This window comes from Mus musculus, chromosome 17 (genome assembly GCF_000001635.26).
Source record: "Mus musculus strain C57BL/6J chromosome 17, GRCm38.p6 C57BL/6J".
Taxonomy (NCBI): Eukaryota; Metazoa; Chordata; class Mammalia; order Rodentia; family Muridae; genus Mus; species Mus musculus.
In genome coordinates, this window is record NC_000083.6 from 84,222,280 (window position 1) to 84,244,654 (window position 22,375).

The 22,375-nt window shown below is 46.7% G+C and overlaps 1 protein-coding gene across 5 annotated transcripts in view; it reads right to left on the bottom strand.

Annotated features, from left to right (window-relative positions):
- The window catches only part of Thada (thyroid adenoma associated), a 276,191-nt gene that overhangs the window by 32,224 nt on the left and 221,592 nt on the right, over nt 1–22,375 (bottom strand). For all 5 annotated transcript variants that reach the window (NM_183021.3, XM_006524274.4, XM_006524278.4 and 2 more), the window contains exons 32-36: nt 8,512–8,885; nt 7,463–7,581; nt 6,858–6,930; nt 3,609–3,762; nt 395–526 (exon numbers count right to left, since the gene is read on the bottom strand). In NM_183021.3, the coding sequence (NP_898842.2) occupies nt 395–526; nt 3,609–3,762; nt 6,858–6,930; nt 7,463–7,581; nt 8,512–8,885 (852 nt within the window). The remainder of the gene's footprint in view (nt 1–394; nt 527–3,608; nt 3,763–6,857; nt 6,931–7,462; nt 7,582–8,511; nt 8,886–22,375) is intronic.

The following is a 22,375-nucleotide window of genomic DNA, read 5'->3' on the forward strand; positions in this document are numbered from 1 at the left end:
ACAGAAGGCAGCTATGTGTGGGGCAGGAGAAGGTGCTATGGTGAGGGAGTAGAGTAAGTGCTTGGTGTCAATGGCACTGTGTGAAGGAGGAGGGCTCCCAACAGTTGAACTGCTGTGGAAAGATCAAGCTAAAGCCTGGGCACTTCATCTTGGTCCCACCGACTGTAACAGTCCTATCCTTTCCTCCTATTTCTAGTGCTAAAGAATACTTTGTCCTATAGCATCACAATGCCTTGTGGCTTTTCAGGGCTGTTTCCCATGACAATGGTAAGGATGAGGAAAAGGCTAAATGGTTAGGCAAAACTTATATCCATTATATGGCATCTTCTGGTAAGTTTGCCAGTCCTGGTTATGGAGCAATAAGGAATATGATACAAGGTGAAGAACAAAGTACCTGTTGACTGGCAAGTGTTTCCTTGTGACATGGCTGTTGTCACGATTTCTGTGGCTGCCTCTCTGACGGTTTGCTCCTCACTCTGCAGAAGGGTAAGAACACACCTCCAGAGAGAAAGTGTGCCCTGCAGTTCTGTGAAGAAACCAGAGGGAATGAATTCATGTCATCTGCAGTACCACCACCAAGCATGCAGTGACGCTGCTCCAGGCTCATGTGTGGGGAGACATTCATGAAGAAGCGACAGACATTCTTTTTGGGATGTAGGGTGTTATTGTAAGACAAGAAGACCTGAGGATCAGAACAAACAGAAAGGACCCTGCTGGGGAGGGAGGAGGGAAGCCTCTGTAGTCGACCAGCCTGCACTGGGCACTGCAGAGGGGCTGACGGCCTATAAGGCTCTGGGCTCTCTCCAGAGTCATGATTTACGCAGTGAGAATGTTTCTCATGTCTTGAATCTCAGCACTTAGAAAACAGGTAGATGTCTGTGAGATCAAGGCCAGAGGTCTACATATAGAGTTCCAGGATAGCCAGGGCTATATAATGAGACCCTGTGTCAGGGAGAAAAAACAACTGAAGGCTGGGGGCACTAACTAGTAATCCCAGCCTTGGCTATGCAGTGAATTCAAGGCCGGCTTGAGTTATATGGCGAGACCTTGTCTCAAAACAAACAAACAAACAAAACAAAACAACATGTGCTTTGCACTTTGCAGAAACGAGTTTAATGCTGATTTAAGAGACTGTGAGAACTTACCAATTCTGGAAAGCAAAGTGTCAATGTGTTTGGGGACAAGAATCACAAGTGGGGAAGACACATGGAAAAGGGGCCACCCTTAGTTTCATGTCTCTGGGGCCCATTTCTGCCACTGTTGGCTCTTAGCATTAAATCTGCAGGTTACCATGTAGTGCTGCTATGGACAGATGGAAGGGCAGAAGGTGCTCCGAGCAGCACCAAGGGTAAGACATCTAGAATGTAGATTAATGAGAGGTCAGAGTCAAGCCCAGTGGCTGCAGGAAGACATGGGAACGGGCTACAGGGACATATTTCAGGAACAGAGAGAGAGAGAGGCAACAGGCAGTGACAAAATACCACCCATGCCTGTAAAGGCAATGGTCTGAGTGGCTCCCCTCCCCCCATCAGTGCCACCTGGAGTAGCTCTCTCCCTCCTCGCAGAGCAGGCTTTAGCCTCTACTCCTCCTTAGAGACGGTACACTTTTATTTTTTAACTTTTGAGACTGGGTTACTAGCCGTCCAGGCTGGCCTCAGATTTGCTCCTAGCCTTAGATGGCCTTGAACTACTAAAATCCTCCTGCTCATACTTCCCAAAGGCTGTAACTTCAGGCATGTGACACCAAGGAATCCATCTTGAGTTTTGTCTTACAAAGAAGGGCCTTTGAACCCCTAAAGTTGCTCTGTTCAGTCCACTTCAACCTGGCTGGTTGCAGTTCTTCATGTGTATGTGGGCCACTGGCCTTTGCTGACCATGGCATCCCCAGGACCAGCAGCTAACACGAACAAGACTCAATTCCACACAACAATTTCAGGTCATTTTACACACATTTTACTTGAGTGTCAGAGCAACCAGTTGTTCAGGAAAATGTGCTGCAAGATGGTATTGCCCTTCCTGAGAATGCTTGACCCAAGAGGAGAACGAGCTGCCTCTGAGAGAGAAGTTTTACCACCACGTTGTCTAGGCTGGCTTTGCTCTTTCAAGCAGCTCGAGGTGCAGGCATGGACCACCCACCGTGCCTGCCCTAACCAAAGCTTGTTAGCCTTTCTCCTATTGCTCTCGGTTCAGCAGTTAAGTTGTAACAGGACGGTTGCGGATGACAAAGGCTGCACCAGGCACTCCGTGGACCTGATCACAAGGACCTTCATAGGTTCATGCTTCCACTTCAGTGTCAACACCTAAAAACAATTCTTTCCTCGGCTCCTTGGGGCTGGCCCTACCTGATTCTTGAGGGCAAGCGTGGACGAAGCAGAGCGAGACCGACAGTGACTAGCGATGGGAGTGAGCTCCTCATAGTAAGTCCACATGCAGAAGAGGGCAGGGTCTGTATGGAGCTGGCTCTGTGCTCCTGGTTTTCCATTAACTATGTTTATAAATCAAAACAAGCTCCAAAGCAGCACAATACAAAAGTTACGCAAGTACCCCTGTGCTCTTCATCCTCCAAGGCTTTCCTCTCTCCTCAGTATTGCTGGTGTGAAGCTTTTCCTAGTTACTGCTCTCTAGGTATGGGAGTGAGAGCGAGGAGGGAGGAACCCAGTTCAGAAGTCAGCTGAGAGCTGCACAACCCTGACTGAAGCAGTGCCCTTTCTATCCCATGACTGATTTCAAGCTAAGTTCAGTAGTGAGGGGACCCAGCAGCCCAGCAGGGACATCAGACAGAAACCTCAAGTCAGCCTTAGCACCACAGAGACTACTGGAAAGTACTTCCTGGCGTCTTTTAAGGAAGTCCTTTCTGGCTTCCTGGAAGAGGTGGAGTTTTGAAAGGCAAACAAGTCAATCATGCAGGGGTTGTTTATGGAGAGCTGGTCCCTACTGAGGACAAACAGCAGATGATGAGGCAGTAGGGTAGGCCAGGGATGAAACAGAAAGGGCCTAGTGAGCCATGTTAAGGGTGTGTAGGTCTAGCCTGAGACGTAAGGAACCCACTCATGAGCATGTTGGTGTCCACTGAGAATCCCAGTACTCAGGAGGCTGAAACAGGAGGAATATCTCAAGTTCAAGGTTCTCCTGGGCTACATAGTGACACTGTCTCAAATGATGGGTTTTAGTAATGGACTACCAAAAGGGTCAGATTTACAGATAGGAAAGACTGCAAAGTTCATGGGTGCTCTGATAAAATGTATGTAGAATGGCTTGGGTGATAAGACAGAAGAAAAAGAAGAAAAGCAGCCATTGTTAAGAAATACTCATAATATAAACCATGCAGAGAAAACACCCTGGAAACATGTAAAGGCATCACATATGACATCATTCCCTGCCCCCTCAAGATAAGGTTTTAGCCCTGTGTAGCTCTGGCTATCCTGGAACTTGCTCTTAGACCAGGCTGGCTTCAAACTCATAGATCTTCTTACCTCTGCCTCCTGAGTGCTGGGATTAAAGATATGCACCACCAGCACCCAGCTAAGCACCCCTTCTTTTAGCCTGGAATGTGTGTCTCTTCCTCTGTTTGCTGAGTTGGGTGCGGGGGCCTCGATTAGCACACTTACCGAGAATGGGCTGGGGACTGGTGAGGAACAGGGGTGCGGTGCTTGTGAGGACTTCAGCAACAGCCAGTCTAGATGCAGTAGGAAGATGGTCTCCACAGGACCAGACAACCAGCTGGACCCACTGCCTCAGCTCAGGGGCGAGTGAATCTTTGTTCTGAGAACACAAAAGGAGGGAAGGGCTCTATCAAGCTGCACCTGCAGCCCCAGGAAACAGCAACTTTCCAGTGACCACTTGGAGCAAAGCCCTGTTTGCAGCAACAAGAACTCATTTATTTATATTAAATGCAGGTTTATTGGGAAGCCACTGTTGGGCAGGCAGTTCACTGGCCCCAAGGACTGAGGCCAGAGAAGTCACCATGGTAGAGAGAAGGGGGAGTGGCAAGTGAGAGAAAGGGTACTAGCCAAGAGAGGGGGAGGAGGGAAAGCGACAGGGAGGGAAGGGGGAGGGAGGGAGGCAGCCAGTAACAAGAGCTTTATTGGTACATGATGCACACTTTTCTTTTGCAACTCTGACTGACACCTAAGGTGAAGGTGTCTGTGGTACTCCGTGACGCTGCTGACTTGTGTGTTGTGTGATGTCAGGGTCAGAGTAAACACAGCAACTTCTCTTCTGTTGTCATCTTCCTGCCACTCCCCATCCTCGGTCCCTTTAGCCCTGACCCTGTATTCTCTGGCTCTGCGGCTCTGCCTCAGTCTCTGTGGTTTTCTTTCTGTGAGCAGCTTCTTTTTTACACTGATGGTTTCCTTTCTTCTAGAAGGGTCTCATATAGCACAGGCTGGCCATGAACTCTCAATTCTTCCGCCTTCTACCTCCCACGTGCTGGGATTACAAGTATATAGCACCACACCCAGCAGATTAAGGGTTCTAAGCTTTATTTATTCCTTTTCAAGGTCAAATAATATTGTACTCCGAGTTGTGGCATTTGGTTTATTTTTAGCGCTTATACTCATTTCTCACTTTTCCTAGAAAGGAGATTCTCATTCCATGCAAATTACTTCCTGGTACACTTTGGAGGTCATGTTGAAATCAAGCTGCTGTGGTGACATGCTGTATGAAGTCATGAGAGTGGGGCCTCATAACATTCACGGATAAATGAATGCTACTGACTCCAGGCTGGGCTAATCATGACAGGAGCGGCTCTGATGCACAAGTGAATTCTCCCATCTGTTTGCCTGTCTGCTCCCTTTCTTCATACCTTCTCACCACGTGCCACACTCTGCCATGCCTGCAGTCTTATTAAGCAGTGAAAAGGCCGTCTCTGGGAAGTCTCAAAAGTGGGAGAAAGAAATGTCTTTCATTCATGATGTCCCCCATAAGAGAACCAGAGAGCAGTATTCCAAGACACTTACAGGGAGTTGACTGTCTACCTGTACCACATGAGCCTGCTGATTTCTTTGATTGCTCTGGGGCAATGGCTCTATGGATCTGAACTGAGGTTCTCAGCTGCTGATGCCAGCTCCCGCCCCATAGCTTCTGTGTTTTTCCATGTCCATCTATTGCTCTGTGGATTTTTCTCTCCCTAGAAAATGTTTCCAGTTTTATGGGATAATACTTCATTCACGGTCCAAGCAGCTGGCTATGGAGGCAAATGGTGAAGTGTGCTGTAGACTGGTCTCTCTGGGAGCTTCTGCTGTCTAGACTGCTGCCTTAGAACCTGGGGTTTATAGTGGTTTGCTGCTGCTGTTTGTGTCCTACGACAGCATCTCTCTGTGTGGCTGTGCTCTCTCTGGTCTTCTGGAATGACAGGTAGGCTTCTGTTTTGTTGTAGTGCTGGGGAAGGAACTTGTGCATGCCAGACCTCTGAATTGTTTTAAAACAATCATGTCTCAGCATATTTCTCTTACCCTTCCAAACACTGTTTTCTTCTTTTTTACTTACTTATTTTAAACATTTTTGTATCTCCTGTGACCTAGGTTTGATCTCTGGTCATGCCTTTGAATGACAGAGTCAAGGAATCTTGCTTGCTAATGCTAACCCCAGGGTTTTACCCTGGCCCAGTCTTGGGCAATCTGATCTTGCCGCCAAGCATTCACTTCTTCCCCTTGGGTTCTGAGTCCTGCCATTTGCCACAGTGGCCCAGCAGTCTCTTTCTCTCCATAGCCTGTGCATCTCTGAATCTCCAGGATGTGTCTTGGTGCTGGCATCCCTGTGATCATGCAGGACCCAGGAGCACAATGAGAAGAGGTGCTTGTACTGCAGACTGGCCACTGTCTACTTACTATCCTGAGATGGTATTGTCTGCCTTTTTAAATAAGATGTGTTCTTTTTAATTTTATAGACATATATAATGCATTCTTCCCGCCCCCCCCCCCCCCAATCTCCTTCCATGTCCTGTGCTGTCCCTTCTTCCCTGCCACTCTCTCACACCTGTGCTTTGTTTTCTTTGCATTCCCCTGGGTTTGATTAGTTCCATCTGTGTGGTCTTAGTACTCAAACTCTCCACTGGAGTCTGGTGGGTTCAGTAGTGCTTACACAACTTAAAATCAGCCTACTTTCTCAAAGTCCATTAGTCCTCAGATCCCATGATTCAAGGGACAGAGTCCCTCCCCCATCCATGACTGGACTGCTGAGAGGACCTGTTATGCGGACATGGTATAAGTAAACATAGCTACTGGGGGTTATACTGATGTGTTGTGTCTGGAGAATGGGAGTTCCCTGCCTTCTCCGTGTCTTGTGGCTCTTACATTCTTTTTTCCCCTCTTCAGCAAGTTTATGAGCCTTGGTCCTATGCCTCTCATACACACCTAGGTATGTATGTATCTGTCTCACAGCATCTTCCCACGAAGCTGCTTTGCTTCCTTTGGCTCCATTTCACCTTCAAAGGGCATGTGGAACAGGTAGAGCACACATAGGACCTGGTTCAGATACAGCTCAGCCACATAGTAGGCAGGGCACCTACCTCACCTTCAGCCTGTGTAATATATCATCAGACTTACTAGCTTATAAATTGTAATCTTAAATATTCTCAGAACTGACTTGCTTACTCCTCTTAAAATACAGTCTAGCTACAGAAATGGGGAGGAAACAATCAGCATATGTATGTTGGGGACTGTCACTCTGAGAGGCTTCTAGTCAGAAATGGCTAAAACAAGAGAGAAGAAAGAGAAAGTTCAGAGTCTTTGCAAACTTCAGCACAAGCCACATTTCTATGGAGTCACTATGATTCTGTCTGCTGGGGCTGTTAACATTTTACTAACACGCTCTGTGTAAAACCCCAGACCTCAGGACAGGTACAGAATTAGCCTCACCTTCTCGCAACTCTGTACACGGTAGGCAATTATTTTAGAGGCAAGCTTCAGAGCTACTCCCTGGATTTCAGATCTGGAAAATAGAACAAAATTAACACACAGGCATATGCACACTCACAAATCCTCACTAATTACCACATACACAAGTCTACAGTTAAGATGAGACAGGGTCACTATGTAGGCAAGGCTGACCATGAGCTTCTGACCCTCTCATCTCCACCTCTTCTGTACTGGGATTATGGGTCAGTGCTACCCGTGGTACCAGGCCTCAGCTAGGGCTTTGCTGATGCTAGATAAGCACTTAGCCAACTGAGCTATATCCCCAGGCCCAAACTTAACATATTTTATGCACAAATGTTTATGTGGCTAGTCTATGACCTTTGTAGGTGTGAATTCTTTCCCTGCATGCACAACTGCTTGTACTTTTTGATTACTAGTGTGAAAACCTGCCACTTTTCTTAGTAGAGTTTAGAACCCAGCTCCTAGGCTGAGGCTTAGAATGAAGCTCAGTATCTGAGCTCTCAGGGAGCGCAGTGAGCAGGCACCCTGCCTGATGACTGAAGAGGTGTAGTCTGCCACGACTGCGCAAAAGCCCTAGGGCACACCTGTCATTGGAAGCAATATCCATACTCCACATGAGGAACTCCTTTGGGGAGAGGTGAGCATAGCACTCTGTCTGGGGAAGCCATTCGCTGGGGTTCAAGTGATAGAGAATCTTTAGGACCTACAAGTCAAATCAAAGAAAATACGATAAGGAAACTCATAGGCAAAAGTCTTGTGCTCCTAAATCAAGATCACTTTTAACAACAAGGAAGGGGGAATCTATTTTCAGAAGGCCCCCAAATTTCACTGACTTCTTCTTTCCTTTCTAACATCTTAGAGAAACTGAGTCAGGGTAGAACAATGAGAAGTTTGAGGGTCCTTGGTGACCTAACATCAAAGCTAGAAGCCTGTATGGTCTCACACATGCTAAAGCAAGCAGATTTCCTTCCTCCCTTTTCCTACTACTTAGTTTTGAGACGGGGTCTCACTAAGGACTCAGGCTACCTTTGGACCTTTGGTCTTGTGCCCCAGCCTCCTTCATATCTGAGAGTTCATGTTCATTTGGACTAAACTTCTCAGGTAGCCATCTGCCTATAAAGAGATGTGTGAGTGAAGAAGAGCTCTACTCTGTGTGTAGCTAATGGAGGTGACATCGGTTGTTTCCCATCACCGTTCTCTGTGGTTTCCCAGTGCCCTGGGAGCTCACTGTTTGGCCAGTCTGTCTCCATGCAGCTCTCCCAGGGACTCCATGTTTATCCCCTGCGTGCTGGCATAGCAGCTGGCATTTCCACGGGTAGAGAGCTGAACTGTGGTCCTTAGGCTTGCGTGGCAAGCAGTGCCCACAGTGCTCTCGCTCCACCCCCACAGCTAATTTTCAATGATCTTTCCTAAAGACAGAGTGGCTTGACCTATGACCACTAAATCTTTACAAGTACCACTGGCATCTTAGGGCTCTTTCTATACATAAAGCATAAAGCCAAGCAACGTATAGAGCCCTGCTCTTTGGGATTCTAAGCTACTGTCTTTTGTCTGACTTGCTCTCCTCATTTGTATCTTTCTGGTGGTTTCCAAACTGTGGGACAGAGGGGTGCCAGTGCAGCAGAGCACCTACCCTGCAGAAACATCCGGGGTGGTCTTCCTTCATCGCCAGCAGTAGAAGCTCCTCTCCCATACTGCAGAGCAGAGGAAGTGGCTCCTTCTGCTCCTGTTCAGAGGACCTTGCCCTTTCCAGCAAGGTGTCTAGGGCTAGCAAGCGCACTTCAGGAAAGGAAGACTTCAGAAGCCGAGAGAAGGAGAGAGGAACAGCAGTCGCCTGCCCTTTAGCTTCAGCAAGCGACGCCCACACTTCAGGGATGGCTAGTTTGGTAAGGCTCTGCAGATACTGGGGCAAGCCTGGCACCTTGAAGGTCCAGGGGAACCCCTTAATCAGCTCTGATTCCAGGATAATTCTTCTCACATCTTCCCAGAAGCCAAGACTCTCCAGAGCTAGAAGTAAAAAAGTGGAGAGAAAGAAGTAGTAATTTCACTTGATTTTTTTTTTTCCCAGAAAAGGATACAGGAGAATAGGAACCATCTCAGAAAATGGGCTCCTGCCCTTCTTCTGGACACCCAACAAATCCAAACCGAGTAACCTTAACTGGGAAGCCCCAGAAGTGCCCAGGGTAAATGTCCAGACTTCCTCAGTCTTGGGTCCCTGTAATGCACCAGAGGCTCTGGGTTGGATCCTGTGGTGACTTGCAGCTCAGGAGACAGCACATTTCACTGTTAGTACAACTGTCACACAGGTTTTTCTAGGACTCCACTCACTGGCCTAGTTCTGCCCTCTTCATGATAACCCTGTAGGCACCTGAACATCATTATTTTACTCTGTTTTCTTCAGATGAAAATCTCTACTTCCTTTCCGTCACAAGGGAATTCCCCTTCCTGTTCTAGTTGTACTGCTATGGGCAGATCTGACCCTCTCTTAACTTAGAACACAGAATATTCTTATATCCTGCATTATTCATCCAGCGGGGCCATTAACCTCTCTTGCTCTGGACACCAGGCTACTGGCCTTGCTGTTAGATCCTGATCCAGAGTTAGTAAAAGCCACAACCCTCTTCTATAATTACTGAGAGGGGAGCTGCCTTGTATTCGGGACTTAGGTCAGCCTGTTCTCTCTGTTGGTATAATTCGTATACCCCGTGTTTACCTGTTAAGTTTTATGTTCTGTTTTTTAGTTGTGAAGATTTAAAAAAGAAAGTCTATTCATATGTAGTCTCAGTATACCCAGGAATGAAGGATGGAAGGGATGGTCAGGCACGAACTGGCTTTGGGTGCATGTGAAGTAAGGTAGAACTATGTCCTTTAGTAAACTGGCAGGATAATCCTACCCTCTTCACCCACTGCACTATAAGGACAACATTTCACTAAACAGAAGTCAGAAACATGGCTCGTGAGACAGCTTAGAGAGCACGAGCAGGAGCTGCTCATGCAGAGGACCCAGGCTTGGTTCCCAGCACCTACAGTCATTGTGGCTCACAACCATTTGCAACTTAAGGTCCAAGGAACCCAATACCTTCTGACCTTCAAGGGCACCGGGCACTTATGTAGTGCACATACATATATGCAAGAAAAACATTCATACGCATGAAATAATAAATAAAATAAAAGTCATAAGAGCCAAGCTGGTGGTGTTTGCCTATGATTCCAACAGGCTGGAGGCTGAGGCAGGGTGATAGCAAGGTTCAGGCCAGCGTAGGCTACACAGAAAGACTCTATTTCAGAAAAACATACCAAACCAATAAACCCAAATGTAATTAAAACGCAGAACTGCTTGGCTCATTTCTGAGTGGTGTGTTATGTGTAGGGATGTTCCAGGTAGAGTATGGTCTCCTGAACTCCAGGTGGGGCACGCAGGAGCAGCTTGCTCTCTCCAGGATGCTGGGAGGGGAATACGTTTGGGAAAGTCCCTTGTGTACAGACACCTGTTCTTCCATGCCAATGGAGTTGATGCACTGAGTACTCTGGGACACACAAAGATTTAGCTTGACAAGGAGAACTATCTATTATAGAAGAGCCTTAAGACTAAAGGAAAATAAAGCCATGTACGCAATATTCAAAGGCAACTATAAAAAGTCTCAAATGTCTACTGTTCTAAAATTGCTAGTGAATCAATTATAGGAGCCAATGTGCATATCATGTATCATGTACTATTTTATCACTATAAAATAGTTTACATGTATTATTTAACATTATGAATTAAAATTACTTTTAAAATGGACACTGTTGGGCATTCCTCTACCCATTTAACAATGCATGAATAAGGCAGCACCATTATTACTATTCCTTTTTTACAGGTAAGTCAAGAGAGAGGTTAAATTATTTGCTCCAAGTTACCAATGAAATGATAGGTAATGGGCTGGTTAGTCTTAGGTCAACTTTACACAAGCTAGAGTCACTGGGAAGGAGGGACCATAACTGAGAAAATACCTTCCTCCAGCTGTAGAAGATCCAGCTGTAAGGGATTTTCTTAATTAGTTATCGATGGGGAGGGCCCAGCCCATTGTGGTCTTTCCTGGGTTCTGTAAGAAGGTAGGTTGAGCAAGCTATGAGGAGGCAAGCCGATAGGCAGCATGGCCTCTGCATTAGCTCCAGGTTCCTGCCCTGTGAGAATCTCTGTCTTAACTTAGTTATATAGTGATATAGAAGTGTAAGTTCAATAAAATAAAACCTTTCCTCCCCAACTTGCTTTTGGTGACGATGTTTTATCATAGCAATAGTAATCCAGCTAAGATGGGTAAAGAAAACATAAAAGTGGAAGAAGGACTAACAAGAGTGTAATGGGTACTACTGAGAAAAGTTAAAACTGCCTTTCAGGGGAGTGTAGAGATGACTCAGTGGGTAAGAGCATTTGCTGTTCTTGAGATAATCCGAGTTCAGGTGCCAGCATCCACATCAGATGCCCTGGATGTAGAGCTGATATCATTTTTTAGCTTCTACAGGCACAGTGTGTGTATGTGTGTGTGTGTACACGCACATGTGTGCACACACACTCAAGTTAAACAAAAGAATTCTTTAAAAACCATCCGCTCTAGTAGGAGAGCGAGGTGAGAAGAGCTGGAAGGCATATCCATGACATCCAAGCATTGTGCTTCAGGTCTGTCCACGTGGTAGAAAAGCATCAAACTGTTCCTATGCTGGGCAACAGTGGGGACAGAAAGAGATACAGCACAAGTCCACTTTCCTCAGATGTCACTTCACTTGTTACCATGTTGAGAGTCAGACACCAGTGGAGTTGACTCTCAAAGTTCATGTTTACATGGGTTCCAGGGATCAGATTCAGGTTTGTGAAGCAAGCACCTTTATCACCTCTGTGGCCCAGGCAGAATTCCTGGAGCCTAAGTGTGGCTCCCCTGGAGGGATCAGTAGTACTCTGTTTTAGTTAATTAACCAATTAATTATCTAATTTCTTTGATAAGGTCTCAGGTTTCACAGAGCTGAAGATGACCCTAATCCATCCGACGGCACCACCATCCCTGGATTACACACTGTTAGCGCCTGAAGTGTTAGGGCTTGATACATGCTAGGCAAGCCCTCTACAAAAAAGATTTAGCCCAAGCACGACTGTTTGGATTATCCCTAAAAGGTCCTTGTTGGCCTAGATCTTGGTATGCATACCCAGCTGGCTATACATTGTGACAATTCTCCCGCTTCAGCCTCCCAAATGCTAGAATCACAGGTGTGAGCCATCATGCCTGGCCAAAGCACAGACGCAGTTCTCACTGAGGAAGCCACCCCTCTAGCAGTTGCTGATGCAGGGATTTTGGGAACCGCAGCCCTCAAGCACACACACATGGTCCTAAGAGGAGTGGATTCTGCTGGTCTCAGGTTATGCAGATTTCTGGCTTGTTCAGAAGCTGACAAGATAATCTGCTCTGTGTTCTGGCACAGTCATACTCCGAAGAACTCTCCCAGAGTTTGCTGGGTTTATGACTGGGTAGGCAGGGTCTGCAGTTCTAAGTGAAGTGCAGCTGATGCTGGCTTAATACTTCCCAGTAGGGTAAAGGAACATCATTCATCATGGTGCATTCAGAAGAATGAACAAACATGATCAAATGATGCAGACAGGCAGGGCAGGCAGGCAGGCAGGGCAGGCAGGGTAGGGCAGGCAGGCAGGGCAAGGCAGAGAGGCAGGGCAGAGAGGCAGGCAGGGCAGGGAGGGCAGGGCAGAGAGGCAGGCAGGGCGGGGCAGGGCGGGGCAGGGCAGGGCAGGGCAGGGCAGGCAGGCAGGCAGGGCAGGCAGGGTAGGGCAGGCAGGGTAGGGCAGGCAGGCAGGGCAAGGCAGAGAGGCAGGGCAGAGAGGCAGGCAGGGCAGGGAGGGCAGGGCAGAGAGGCAGGCAGGGCGGGGCAGGGCGGGGCAGGGCAGGGCAGGGCAGGGCAGGCAGGCAGGGCAGGCAGGCAGGCAAGGAGGGCAGGCAGGCAGGCAAGGAGGGCAGGCAGGCAGGGCAGGGCAGGCAGGCAGGGCAGGCAGGGCATGCAGGCAGGCAAGGAGGGCAGGCAGGCAGGGCAGGCAGGGCAGGCAGGCAGGGCAGACAGGCAGGGCAGACAGGCAGGCAGGGCATGCAGGCAGGCAGGGCAGGCAGGCAGGGCAGGGCAGGGCAGGGCAGGGCAGGCAGGGCAGGCAGGGCAGGCATACAGAGGGGCCTTCCACAGTGTAGATGCTCACCACATACAGTTCTTGGGCTCTTTTAAGTCTTAGATGTAGCAGAGAATTAACAAGACCAGCCTCTACTTCTTGGAGGTCCCACCCTCCCCTCTGTGCATCAGAACCTAGTGACCAGTGAGGGGGCCTCTAGGAGGAACAAGAGGCTGGAGGGAGGAGTACACAATTTTTTATTATGAACAACTGCAGAGATAACACAGCATTCCTTCCCTACAGTGGTTCTCAGCCCAGGGAGCATGGGAAACTCATTGGGGAACTTTCGCAAAGCATGTCTAGCTTTAAAGTGACCCAGGTCACTCTGGTGCACATCTGGGACTGACAGCTACCGTTGGTGCTTCCACACCCACTACAGCACTCACCACAAGGTTTCCCAACAGGATCTCTCTGACAAAGTATGTCTTGGGGTAGCAAATGCAGTCTATTTCAACATACGGTACTTACATTTTTGTTTTTAATGGGTGCCTTTTATAAGCAGGGCACAGAACCTGACAGTAGCTTTCTGGTATGAAGCTTAACAGCTTTCTCTAGCGGGCAGTAATTTTTAAACTAACTTTTCTGTTTGTCATCTCAAACTTGATTGGGTTTTGCCTCAGGAAGCCATGGTCTCACTGAAAGGACCAAGTCCTTGTTTGATTGGCCCCACTGTATTTGTATGAGGGTCAGATGGCTTTGGCAATCCTATTTTGCATAGACATTTCCAGTCTTCCCTGTTGGGAAGTGTTCACATGTCCCAGTATGGTCAGCGCAGTCACTCAGGACTGTGTTACTGAGTCTCACACTCGATGTGTGCTCATCTTCAGATATGGCTTTTGTTTGTTCTTCTAAGCAAAGCGTATTTCTGGTCTTTAAGATAATGACTTAATGGCTGGATTCATACGGAAGGAACTACCTCCTGCTGTACTATGACCTTTCTCATTGGAGAAACATATTATTGGGTTTGGTGGCTCATGCCTGTAATCCTAGCACTTTGAAGGCAGAGGCAGAAGGATCCCTGAGAGTTCAAGGCTAGCACAATGAGACTTAATCTCAAAAATATAAAATCAAGTCCTAAGTAATAGAGCAGTCAGTTTTAAGTTACCAATTTAAGAAAGGTGTTTTTATTTTAAGTGATGTGCATATGTGTATCTGTCTGTGTCCAAGGAGGCTAAAAGTGGGCACCAGGTCCACAGAGCTGGAGTTAAAGACACAGTGCACTGCCAGAGGAGGGTGCGAGGAACCACACTCAGGTCTTCTGTAAGAGCAGCATGTGTGGAGCGGCTATGAGCAAATCCCAAGGAGACTTACTATATTCCTTTGAGGCTCCCTGCCACTGAACTTCAGAGGCTCTTATTCCACTTGACCCTGTGTGCTGCTCCCTCACCTCAAACTGAATCTGTCTTCTGCAAAGCTCTGAATTCTCTCATGCGGCTAGGCCAATACAAGTTTGCAGATTGGCTGGGGATATGGCTTGGTTGTTAGGGTGTTTGCCTGCCATGTGTAAGTTCCTGAGTTGGATTCCCAGTCCACATACTCTAGGTCCTGTACTCCTGTCATCCCAGCACTGAAGCGGTGGAGGTAGGAGGATCAAGTGCTCGTGTCACTTGGCTACAGAGTGGGTACACGGCATCCTGGGATACACAGGACCCTCTCCTGCCAAGTGAGCAGATACAGTAGTCCTAAACTTTCACCCAGCATTCCTTAAAGGAGGGGCTAAGAAAGTCTCGATGTGCAGTGGGGTGTCCCACCTTCTCCCAGGTCAGTGAGAGCTACAACCGAGCCAAGTGAAGTTCTTATCTGAACTGGGTCTAAAAATAATCAGCTGATAATTTGTACTCTGCAAATGTTAATGTCTTGTTATGTAATTTCTCAGTAAAAAAAATACTTGTACAGAAAAGGAAACCATAGGAACTACAACAACAAAATCAGCTGATTTATTAATTTTTGGCTTTTCCTTATCAAAGGGAAATTCCATTCTTCTGTTTAATCCAACGCCTCTCCCAGTAAAGCTGTGATCCTGACCCCAGAGGCCCTTCCAGTTACAAACATGGAGAAGCTGGGAGAGGCCCTGGAAACAGGTCTTCTCTGAGCTGGTCTTGGCCTGCTCTTTCTTGTCAGATTTGTTCCTGGTTCTCTGACACCCTTCAAAGAGGTGTCCATCACTTTCCCCTGTGTGCTGGACAGTTTTATGTCAACTTGACACAAGCTAAAGTCATCTGAGAGAAGGGAACCTCAGTTAAGGAAAACCTCAGTTAAGGAAATCTGACTGTAGGCAAGCCTGTAGGGCATTCTCTTAATTAGTAATTGATAGGGGAGAGCCCAACCTATTGTGGGTGGTGCCATCCCTAGGCTGGTAGTCCTGGGTTCTATAAGAAAGGAGGCTGAGCAAGCCATGGAGAGCAAGCCAGTAAGCAGTATCCCTCCGTGGCCTCTGCATCAGCTCCTGCCTCTGTTCCTGCCCTGTCTTAAGTTTCTCTCAACTGTCTTCAATGATGGACTATTATGTAGAAGAGTGAGCCGGATAAACCCTTTCCTCCCAAGCTGCTTTTGCTTACAGTGTTCCATCGCAGCAGTAGTTACTCTAACCAGGAAACTCTGGTTGTCAGAACGTTATGAGAATCATGCATCTCTCCCTCATCCTCCCAAATATCAGTTTTAGGCTGGCATGGAACTCACTATGTAGCTGAGGATGGCCCTGAACTTCAGCCCCTCTTGCTTGCATTTCAAGTGCTCGCATTACAGGCCTATGCACCAGGCTAGCTCAGGGGCAGGTGTGTTTAAGCAAAGAATCCTTAATGTGCTGGTGGGGACGGACTGAGGATGTCTTTTAAGTATACTATTTGAAGAACACCTTCTTAAGCCATAAGCTGTGAGCTCAGCCCTTCTAACTTGTGAATCAGAAGATTACAGAAGGGAAGGGATGAGTGCATGGGGGGGGGACTACAATTTCTAACTACTTCCCTCCAGTTCCATCCCAGCAGCCTTTACCCAACACAGGGAGCCAATCAGGAAACACTGCAGATAAACACAGGACGAACTAAAGACACAAACATGCAGTTATTTCCCAACATAGTCTGCTTCTGCTTCTTCAAAGAACTGCACCACAGTGCAAGATTTGGAGGGGATTTGCACCACCATAAACCCTAGCACCTGCCACCCTTTGATTGACCTATTTCCCACAAAGGATTTTAGGCCTCTCTGATGTTTCCAGGCAACAGGAGACACCATGAAAGCACTCTGAGGACCACACCTGGATAGACAGGCTCTTTTTAGTACCTTGGTCGATTTCTGTTGCCTTACCAGCATCGAGAGGGACTGGGACCAAGCAATCTCAGTCCTTGTCAGTGATAAAAGACAGTCCTGAGACTCTGCCTGAGCTCTAAAGTATGTACTTAAGAAACAGAATCTGGAGGCTGGAGCAACTGCTCAGCAGTTAAGAGCACTGACTGCCCTTTCCAGAGGTCCCAAGTTCAATTCCCAGCAACCACATGGTTGCTGTAATGAGATCTGATGCCCTCTTCTGGTGTGCCTCAAAACAGCTACAGTGTACTCATACATAAAATGAATAAATTGCAAAAAGAAAAGAAAAAGAATCTAAGAGCAAAGAGGCCTCTGGAACTACTGGATTGCAGACACACTACAAGAGGAGGAGTGCAGGGAGGGCTCCCAGCAGGCGAGCCCAGCAGAATCTGGCTGGGTTGCAGAAGTCCACCATGGAGGGAGGAGTTAAGGAACTTCTTCCAGGTAAGCAACAGGAGGTGAGCCAAGGAGGAAGGGCACCAGGATTCCTGTTGTATTTAATGTGCCCACCACAACCCCAGACGAGGCAGTAAAAGGGTGGGAATTTACACACTGGGTGCTGACAGACATCAGTGAAAATTCAAGACTGAGGCCCTGATCCAGAACAGTGGCTTTATAAAAAGAGGAGAGACGTCTGAGCCAGGATGCTCTCCACACTGCTGCCCTCTGCCATGGACGTCACTACTGGACGCCCTCGACAATGCCAGGTAGATGCTGATGTCAAGTTCTTTCACTTCTAGACTGGTGAGCCAAAGAAATCTATTTTCTTTGTAAGTTAGCCTTTCTGTGATGTTTCTAGCAGCAGAAAATGGGTTGAGACACCCAAACATCAGCGCAGAGGCTCTTTCTCCACGTGATAGCCTCCCTTCTTTGCTGTCAATTAACTTCCAGACTCCTATGTTGTACAGATCTATTATCCCAGCACTCTGGGGAAGGTAGGATGATGGTTCAAAGAAGTTGAAAAAGATCAAAATGAAACTTCTAGAGATAAACAGTCCAATGTCTAAAATAAAGACATAGTGGACAGAATTCACAGCAGATGAGAGAGCACAACAGAAAAGACTAGTTAATAGTTAATCTGAAGACACAGAGATAGAAGCTGTGAAAAATGGAACACACATTAAAGAACAAAGAAAAAGCCTAAAACGTGGGGTGGCTATAGGAAACCTTCAGGTGACCTAACACATGTGACAAGAACCCCTGAAAGGGGAGGAAGTGGGCAAGGTACAAAAAAAAAAAAAAAAAAAAAGTCAAAGAAACAATGGTGGTAGAACAATTGATAATCATATGAGACATTTATCTTACATCATACATAGGAGTTACATAGATGTAGGTCATGCACATATATAAAATCTAGAGCCATAAAGCTTTAGATCTCAGGATGCAGCTCAGTAGTTGTGTATGAGTGCTTGCCTAGCAGGTCCAAGGCCCTGGGCTGATCATTAACCAACCAGCCAGCCAACAGCCAATCAACCAACCAGCCAACTAACCAACAGCCAGCCAGCCAGCCAACCAACCAACCAATGAATCCATCAAATACAACCTCACTAAGCTTTAGAAAAAAGTATGAAAGAATATCTTTGTGACCTTGAGATAACAAGGACTTAACTAGGGCGCCCACACACACACACACACACACACACACACACACAAAGCAGGAAACATCTATGGGTAATACTGTAGACCTATACCCAAGATACAACTTCCAAAACACAAGAAAATCAAGAAGGAAGACCAACGTGTGAATACTTCATTCCTCCCTAGAATAGGGAATAAAATATCCATGGAAGGAGTTGAAGAGACAAAGACGAAAGGATGGACCATCCAGAGACTGCCCCACCCGGGGACCCATCCCATAATCAGTCACCAAATGCAGACACTATTGCATAAGCCAGCAAGATTTTGCTGAAAGGACCCTGATATAGCTGGCTCCTGTGAGGCTTTGCCAGTGCCTGGCAAATACAGAAGTGGATGCTCACAGTCATCTATAGGATGGAACACAGGGCCCCCAATGTAGGAGCTAGAGAAAGTACCCAAAAGCTGAAGGGGTCTACAACCCTATAGGTGGAACAACAATATGAATTAATCAGTACCCCCAGAACTCGTGTCTCTAGCTGCATATGTAGCAGAAGATGGCCTAGTCAGCCATCATTGGGAAGAGAGGCCCCTTTGTCTAGCAAACTTTATATGCCCCAGTACAGGGGAAAGCCAGGGCCAAGAAGTGTGAATGAGTGGGTAGGGGAGCAGGGCGGGGGTTGGGGGAGAGTATAGGGGACTTTTGGGATAACATTTGAAATGTAAATGAAGAAAATATCCAATTAAAAAAAAAAAAGAAAAAAAATAGTGTAGACCTACTATCCCAGCATTCTGGAGAAGATAGGATGATAGTTCAAATCTAGCTTGGACTACACTATGAGTTCTAAGCCAGCCTAGGCTATACAAGGAAACCCTGATTAAAACAGAACAAAAAAGCTAAAGTCATTCCACATAAATAAGGGAAGAGAGGGAGGGAGGAAGTGAGTGAGAGAAAGAAAGAGAAAAGAAAACAATCAATTGGACTTCATTAAAATTAAGAATGATGGGCCAGAGAGAGGGCTCAGAGGTTAAGAGCACTGGATATGCTGGGCGGGCGGTGGTGGCGCACGCCTTGAATCCCAGCACTCGGGAGGCAGAGGCAGGCGGATTTCTGAGTTCGAGGCCAGCCCGGTCTACAAAGTGAGTTCCAGGACAGCCAGGGCTGTAAAGAGAGACCCTGACTTGAAACCCCCCCCCCCCCCAAAAAAAAGAGCACTGGGTGCTCTTCCAAAGGTTCAGAGTTCAATTCCCAGCAACCACATGGTGCCTCATAACAATCTATAGTGAGCTCTGGTGCCCTCTTCTGGCTTGCAGGCATACATGCAGGCAGAGTGCTATATATACATAATAAATCTTAGAAAAAAAAAAAGAATGACTGCTCTTGAAAAACACTGTTAAGAAAATGAAAATGTAAGTCAAAGATAGGAAAAAACTATCCACCAAATGTTTATCTTTATAAACTCACACACAGCATAAGAAACAAAACCACAGGCCTACCAGATGAATAGGTGGGTAAAGGCACTTGAGCGAAGCTGATCATCGGAGTCAAGAGTCCCACAACCCACATGGTGGAAACAAAAACTGATTCTCACAGGCTGTCCTCTTCACATGCCTGAGGGCACATACATGTTCTCTCTGTCTGTCTGTCTGTCTGCTTGCCCCCCCTCCAAGAGAACTTACAGCTCAATGATAAGGCAAACATCAGTTTATAGAGCTATGTAAAATGTTGAATGGATACTTTGTTGAGATGGCAAATACTGCACACGGAAAGACAATCTAACCAGGGAACTTCATGTAACCTCACGCCAGGAGAGCTACATACACTCACTGCAACGATGCAGCTGCCGACGCTGATGTCAAGTGTTGGCTAGAACACAGAGCAACTGGACCACTCTTCTGGTGGCAATGCCAAGTGGGCATCTCTTCTGATAAACATTCTGGCTGTTTCTTTTTACCTATGGCCTAATAATCTGCTTAGATTTTTTTTTTTTAGAATAACAAAAAATATTTTACTAAAACATAAGACTAAAACATAAGATTTACAGAATTTCCAGAAAAGATATTAAAAATGGTCACATGCTTCTTCTTGTTCTGTCTGTCTTCCTTCCTTTTTTCTTGTCTTTCTTTGTGTGTGTGTGTGTGTGTGGGGGGGGGGGTTTCTCTATGTAGCTCTGGCTGTCCTGGAACTTCTCTGTAGACCAGCTAGCCTTGAATTCACAGAGATCTGCCTGTCTCTGCCTCCCCACTGCCGGGAATAACGGTGTGAGCCCCCACCACCTGGCAGCATCTGGTTCTGTTTGTTTGTTTTTGTTTTGTTGCTTAGGTTTTTTTTTTTTCCCCAAGAAAAATCAAAGCATTTAACCAAACAATTCTTTGAAGATGTTCAGGGCTCCATATCTGACATTCTCTAATCAGAAAAAATAGCCAACATGTCTATCAACTGTTGATAAACTATCCATAAACAAATTATATAAACAGTGGAACACTAACTTAGCACATAAAAAGTCACGGTTCACATCGAACAATGTACTTTCACAAGTACAAAATATAATTAATCCAATTTTAAAGTGGGCAAAGGAGGGCTGGAGAGATGGCTAAATGTTTAAGAGCACATGATGCTCTTCCAGAGAACCCAAGTTCTGCCCTCAGCACCCACATCAGGCAGTTCCCAACCACCTATATCTCCAGGAATCTGATCCCCTCTTTTGGTCTGTGTGGAGAATCATGTACATACAGAAACACAGATACATATAAACAATGAATCTTTTAAAAATGAGCAAAAAGTCTGAACAGACATTTCTCGAGACAAATGTCCAATGGACATCAGGAAAGATGCTGTATCACCAGTCAGAGGGAAGTCAGAGCTCAGCCCAGCCAGGGCCACTGCACTCACAACAGGCAATTGTACTCAGGCAGTAACAAGTACGGCAGAGGAAGGGGAGAACTAGGAGCCTTGGGTGTTTCTGGAGGAAGACTTCAATTCCTCAAGAAGCTGATCCAGCCCTTTCTTCTCCTCCTATCCCCTGTCTCCACAACCCCCTTTACTCCTATGTGCAATTTACTCAGAAGAACTGAAAAAAAAAAGAGCCCATGAATATTTATAGCAGTGTTATTTACAAAAGACCAAACGTAGAAGCAAACCAAATGTTCACCAGTTGATAATGACTGAAAAAGTGATGCTGACACAGTGGAATATTATTTAGCTATAAACCCAAGTGAGTGCAGCTTTAGGCTACATACGGATGAAACTCGAAGGCATGGAGCGAAGCAGCGAGACATGAAAGGCCACAAAGGAATGCTTTCCGTTTATGCAAAACATCTCTGACAGACTTGAAAAAGCTATGTGCACTGCAATTTAACAGACAGGCCAATGAGTTTCTCATGATTGGTGATGAAGGGCCGGAGAGGGGAGAGGCAGGAACATGTAAGGGACAGGAACCACAGAGTTCTGAGGTCATCCTGCACATTTGAACAGTTCTTTCTCTGGGGTAGGAGTGCAAGTCAGGAAGTTTCAGGACGTGGTTCTGTCACAGACACAGACACTCAGTCCGACTAAGTGTCACACATTACTATCCTTATTTTCGATGACTGACATGGCAGTTGGATCCTTTGCAGTAACCAGCTGCATGGCTGAGCAAGTTACTCCCTGGGAGAGTCTCCATCTTCCTACTGACTAGACAGTATGAGACTGCAGTTCTTAGAGTGGCCTCTGTACACGGTACTCACAGAGTTAACATGCTATGCACTCATCCGGTACCACCCTGCTTTGCACCTCTGCAGAAGGGAGCTAGCTGCTTATGTCAGAGTGCACTGTTGAAAAGCAACATTTCAGACCAGAGTCCAGTTTCTGCAGAAAACCAACTAATGTATAGATGACAAAACGTGAACATTAACGTCCTTGAAATTTCATAGGTGCAGGCTTAGAAATCAAAAGTCCCAGAAGCCTCTAAAAACTGTTCTCAAGTTCCCCCTGCTCTCTCACCCCAGCCAAGAGAATCTCATCAGCTGTGTCAGTTAGGCAGGTCTGCACGCACACTAAAAGCACACAACCAGGACAGGACAAATCCCGCCCAGCTGCTCAGGTGGGGCTGGCTACAGCTAACCCAACGAGCCTGGCTAACCATGGCAGGCGTTGGTAGGCTGCCACTGCTTTATCCTCTAACTATTCAGCTGCATTTCCTAGGAATGAGGTAAAGGAAGTTCATGGGTCATAAAAATCATGGACTGTATTTCTTTACATCATGCAGTGCTCATGTTCTAAGCAATACAAACACAAGCATTGCTGAACACGTCGCACAGACTTCACCATTTGACCCATAGCACCTAGGCTGGCCAGAGGGAGGGCTGATCTCACGAAGCAGCATCTAGTCTACACATCCGAGCTCATTACAGAGTGGCCTGTGTTCTTACCCAGCTGTGG